The sequence below is a fragment of the Camellia sinensis genome, chromosome 10 (assembly GCF_055761805.1).
Source record: "Camellia sinensis isolate YWXY chromosome 10, ASM5576180v1, whole genome shotgun sequence".
Lineage (NCBI taxonomy): Eukaryota > Viridiplantae > Streptophyta > Magnoliopsida > Ericales > Theaceae > Camellia > Camellia sinensis.
In genome coordinates, this window is record NC_138970.1 from 66,995,569 (window position 1) to 67,001,568 (window position 6,000).

Here is a 6,000-nt window from a genome sequence, read left to right on the forward strand (position 1 = left end):
TGAGGCCTTGTCTAGGGTTGATGTCGTTGATTCGAACTGTTCATATTATAAGATTTGTTAAGTAGATTATTTATGAAAAAATTTAAATTAATTAAATATCTATAACTTCAAAACAAGACCATATTTGTTTTTAAAAAAATAAATGGTTGATATAATTTTAATAATTTATTTTAAAACAATTAATACTTGATCATAGGGTTATACATGTTTGATTAACTTAATTCTTTTATAGATAATATACTCGGCAAACTTTATAATATGAACAATTAGAATCATCAAAATAGGCTCGGAACATGTCTCCATGGGGCCACACAGCACACACCCCTTGTCCCTTAGGATGTAGGAGCATCTCCAATGCACTAGGCATATAATACTTGTTAGTTAAAATGCCTAGTGTGATTCACTTTTTTCAATTCCAATGCACTAGGCATATGATTAAGTATTTTGGCTCAACTCATATTCACTAGTTACATGTAGCTAGCCTTCAATGCTAGGCAAAATGTATTCAATCATTATGATCATTTCCCTCCATCTTTGTTGTTGACGTGGCATTCTATAAAATTAATAGTATTTGAATAAATAGCTAAAATAAAGAGCATGGTTGGAGTAAAAACATAAAACAGTTGATAGGCAAAATAAAATATATACTTTATAGTAATATTTGGATAGGTAAAATGCCTACTACCGTTGGAGATGCTTTAATGTGTGGATAAGAGATTAAACAATTTAGGAAACATGTATTTGAAATCTTAATTATTTTAGGTAACTTGTTTATCTTCTCTAGTCCAATAAAATTTTTACTGTATTTTTGACGAGTCTCAAACACTATAAGAAATCAGGATTTAGACGCAAAAATTTATAGACAAAATCACTTTTTAGGGACAAAATATTTTTATCCCCAAAAGTGTTATTATTTTATTTTTAGCTACAAAATTGGACATTTAGTAATAAATTATTAACCTTTTGGGACCAAAAGTTTTGTTTCAAAAAATAAACCTTTTTGGAACTAAGTTATTTTGTTCCTAAAAGTGCATTTATTAATGATATATTTAAAATTTTGTCCCTAAAAACTCAGTTTTTGATTTTTAGAAATAACCTTTTAACGATTGTCCTCGCAATAACTGAAATTAATCTCTAAATATTTTTTACAGCAAAACTTATACTTTTGGAGACCAAAAAAAGAAAAAAGAAAAAAAAAATGGTCTTTAAAACTCTTATATGTTATAGTGAAATAACGCCAAATATAATTTACTCAAACAAAATTGATTTACAAATGCAATTTACTACAAAAGAGTAGCATAAGGTTTTTTTTTTTTTTTTTTCCTCCCGAATTTTTAAAGTTATAATCTAAACATAATCTTAATGTTATTTTTCCAACCAAAAACTTTTTAATTTGAAACCAATATTTAGAAACACTCCCTTTTAACCTTTTTAATCATAACCATTATATATTTTTTTCAAAATCATGTTTTGATTAACATCGCATATGTCAGCACTATATTAATAACAAAAAAAATTTTAAATGTCTTAGGAAAATAATCATATTTTTTTAAGGGAACACAATTTAGGCATTTTTAAAAAGTAATTACATATTCATGAAAAAAATTAATATTTTAACTATTAATATTTGTAAAGTTTACATTGATTTAAAATGTATTTTTAAACTCACACTGAATTGTAATTTTTCTCAGTTTTTAACCAAAAACATCATGGACCATGAAAAAATTCTTCAAACTTTATCTCGAATTGAGTTATATGGTATAAATTTAAAATTAGTGTGATATAAGTCTTATAAAAAAATATTGTGATTCATAAACATATTTTTAGGTGTATTTTTTTTAGTTTATAATATTACTGTTTTTTTGACTTATGAGCCATGAAATTGTTAAAAAAAAAACAATCGTGCTACATACCCCCAGTGGGGGTCGCACCCCCAGTGAGGTGTCGCGCCCCCACTGGCCGAAACCTAAAAAAAAAAAAAAAAAAAAAAAAGAAAACAGTTTTTTTTTTATCCAATTATGGACTGCCACCTCACTGGGGGTCGACCCCCAGTGGGTGTATGATGCATTTTCCAAAAAAAAAACACTCAATTTATTGAAAGATGATAGTTTACAAGCCGAATCCAAAAACACTTGCGGTACAATTTTTTTTTTTCCAACTCAAAGACACAAAGACACTTTCAACTAAAAGACAAGCTCTCAAGTTCTAAACTCAAAGACAGAAACACACCACTGCAATAACCAAACCAGCAAACCACACAGCAACATTGAATGCACGGTGAGGCACAACACCGGAAGCTTGAACCGATGCATCGGTACTGCTAGCCGACTGGTCGCTTACTGGAGACGGAGCCTTCTTCACTGGCTTCGATGGTGCCGGAGCAGGCGAAATAGAGACAAAAAAAGACAACGGAAGCAGCACTCTGTCCACCTGATACACCGCCAGCTGGTTATCGGAGTACACCGTGCTGGTCACTGTGGTGTTAACAATCCCAGTTCTGATGTTCACCAGATTCCCTGCCGTGGTCACATTCATTGGGTACTGAACAGTACTTCCAGCCTGTGTGCTCAATGGATTGCTCACTGTTTGGAATGCAGGGATCGAAAGGAAAGAAGGGATGACGTGGAATTTCACAAGCTGGACCTTTTGCTCGTCTGAGAACGAGTTGAGAGTACCGGTTGTGAGGTTGCCGAAGGCATTGTCAGATGGGGCGAACACAGTTAGGCTCTGACTGGAGTCGTTGAGGAGTTTGTAGATTTGGTTATCAATCTGGGTGGCCTTTAGTAGCCGAATGTATGTAGAGAAGTGACCAGCCTTTTCGAGAATGGCGGTGATGTTGGGTGGGCCTGGTGGGGCTGGACCTGGTGCAAGTTGTGCGGGTGGAGACTGGACTAGTGGGACTTGTGGAGCTAGTGCTGGTGGCGGAGACTGGGTGGCAGGGACTTGGGGAGGTTGTGCTGGAGACTGAGTAGCTGGAGGTTGCGGAGGTAGTGCTGGAGATTGAGCAAAAGCTGTGGAGAAGCAGAGGAAGGTGATGATGAGTAGAAGCTGGTTCAACATTTTTATGGAGTTTTTGTTGGTAATGTAATGACTTACTAGTACTGGTTTGAAGTGGGAAAGTGAAGAAGAGAGCTGTGGTGAAACTTGGGATGGAATTGGGGGTTTTATGGAGTGGGAGGTGAGATGGGAAGTGAATTTGAAGTTAGGTAAGAGGGTGTATTTTTAAGGTGGGAAGAGAACATTCATATATCCTAGCTATCTTGTTTAAGGTAGTGAGAGAGGGAGGTGTTGATGGTGCTGAAACGGAGGCAGATAGCTAGTGAGTTTGCTTAGAAATGGGGGTAAAACAGCAGAGCAGAGCAGGCTGAGTGATTGTTCTGTTAAAAAAAGAGTAGGCTGATTGAAGTTTTTTGTGGGTATCATTGAATAATCTTCATTTTCCCTGTTGCTTGGGACAGCCTTGGGAAGTAACTTCCACAAATTTTTTTATACAACTAATCTAAGTGTTAATGAAGTTATATGAGTTCAAATCTCATAAATTATTTGACTCTCTTGAGGTCATCTTAAGGTCTATGTCTAAAATTACTTGTCACATTACATATACTCAGACGTAAAGCATCAAATACGCTCGTTACCAATATATATACATATACAAATTGATTCAAGTAACGGATCAATTTAATGATAACTATGACATATTTGGAGGGACTTATAAGCTTGTGATGTTCCAACTCTAAGCAGTGTTGCAGTATGTAACATCTCAATGCCTCTTAGATAAGCATTGAGAACCATTTAACTGACATCTTACTTGTTACTATATATATATGTGACCTCCAAATTCTATATTGCGTCGAAGTTTAAACCAAAAACATAAAAAATAAAAAGTTTGGATTAATCAGTTTCGAGTTTGGACACTCCAGCATAAAGTTGTGGATAGGATAGGGTGAGTGGTCGAGTGAACTTGAGGAAAAATGAGTGAAACAAATTTATTTGTAAATGTTTTTAAAAATCGATTAGTGATAAATTTATCACTGATGAATTATTAGTTAGGGAATTTATTAGTGATAATTTTATCATTGAATGTATTTCTAGTAAATTTATTAGATTAGTATATTATATATGTCTATGTGGTTGCATTTTTGTAAGTAAATAAATATATAAAATATGTTACAGTGAGTGAGTGAGTGTGTGTGTGTGTGTGAGAGAGAATATGAATGAGTAATTGAGTGGTGGAGGTGGTAGTAGTAATAATGCAATAGTGATAAATGTTATTTTTGTTGAAACAATTCAAAAAAATATCGTCGGAATTATTGCCGGAGGTGGTCGTCGGCACCGAAGATAATTGCCAACATTGGAAGTGATTGCTGAAGGTGGTTGCCGGTGACTGGTAGTAGTTGCTACTAGAGGAAGAGAGTGTTGATAATAGGAATGAAGAAAGTAAATGAAGAGTATTTTAGGGATATTGATAGGTGAAAAAAGGAACAAGACCTATAGGTAAATAAGTTTACTTAATAGGACCAGCCCGTAAGTTTCCCTAAATATTTTGACGCAAACCTTCAAATTAAATAATTTTGTTACATACTTGTAAAAATTACTAGTAATTTTATAGATAACTATTCAATAGCTCTGGAGTTTGGCATTGTCCATGTAATGCTTCCAACCGATGATGAAAACTTAGCTAACATTTGTTAGATAGTTAAGACAAATAGAATAACCTATTTATAATGTGTTTTGTGGTTATTCACTTGTTGGGTCTAAGAAACATCACATTGTTACTCAGAGATTACTTAATTATTTTTTTAGTAGTATTATTCAGACCAAAAAATTAGATTTACTTTTTAAATTTAATGATATAATAATCTATTAGAATATTTAAGATAACTCTTTCTCACATCTTCTCTAGTCATTAGCCAATGCGAATCATATTTTTTACACATTATTGAGTTTAGAAAGTGAATTTAAAAAATGGGCTTGTATACTATTTTTCTCAATTTCTTAAATTTATCCATAATTAAAATGTGCAGACAAAATTCATTCCAGGTATAGGATGGCACCAAGTTTGAAAAGTGAATTAACTTTTGAAATTTAATTCTTTCATCTCATAAGCACCCATAAGTTGTACAAAATGAGAATCAACAATAAACTTGCAAATCAGCCCACATAGAATTTAAAAACAAAACAAAGCCCTTGTTGATCAGAGGCCCATCTTCAAATCCCACAGCAGGGAAAGTTTTAGGGAAAATTACACATAAGTGAAAATAGGACAAAATATTTACAAATCAATGAAAAAGTTTATAAATTTAATTATTAATACTTATAAAGTTTTCCATTAATTAATTTATTTTTATTTTTTTTTTGGAAAAACTACACTGACTTGTAGTTTTCTCAAAGTTTAAGGGGAAATTACACATGGCTTTTTGACCAAATATTCACAGATTAATAGAAAAGTTTATAAATTTAATTATTAATGTTTATAAATTTTATCATGATTTGAATTTTTTTTTGAAAAAATACATTGACTTGTAATTTTCCAAAGTTGTAAGGCAAATAAAGCCCAAAATTACAATGGCTCAAAGCAAAAATAGGAAAGGCATTATTGAAAAATCATATGAACCCTTGCCATTTGACCAGCAAAGCCTATTACACGTATTATAGTTGTCAAAATACTGTCAACCTGGGCTAGGGGTAGAGTGGACGGGTTGGGTTTATGTCGGGTTTAGCCTCGTCCAACTTGATATCGGTCATAAATGATTTATCCTAAGCCTAACCCTAAGAAATATCAGCTAGTCTAACAAAATACAAGAGCCCAACTTATTTGCAAATTAAAATTGAAAATTTCACGTTTAAATAGTTATATTTTGAAAAGTTTTTGTAAAAATTTTTACGTTTCAAATTCATTAATTTTTGTCAGCTTAAAAAGTTCAAAAATAAAGTAAATAAAATAAATTTTTGATATTGACATACAACAAAATGTTTAAAGGAAGAATTAGAAAGAATTCT

General features: G+C 32.4%; 1 protein-coding gene across 1 annotated transcript; it reads right to left on the reverse strand.

The window, feature by feature from the left end:
* Window positions 1-2,074: 2,074 nt before the first annotated feature.
* Window positions 2,075-3,374, reverse strand: LOC114321715 (fasciclin-like arabinogalactan protein 11). Its single transcript, XM_028268915.2, has one exon. It carries the CDS (start codon window positions 3,058-3,060, stop codon window positions 2,212-2,214), a length of 849 nt encoding a protein of 282 aa, XP_028124716.1. The 5' UTR covers window positions 3,061-3,374; the 3' UTR covers window positions 2,075-2,211.
* Window positions 3,375-6,000: the final 2,626 nt, after the last annotated feature.

Excerpts from the sequence above, each read along its gene's own strand:
- LOC114321715 (XM_028268915.2), bottom strand. The coding sequence starts at position 3,060 with ATGTTGAACCAGCTTCTACTCATCATCACCTTCCTCTGCTTCTCCACA.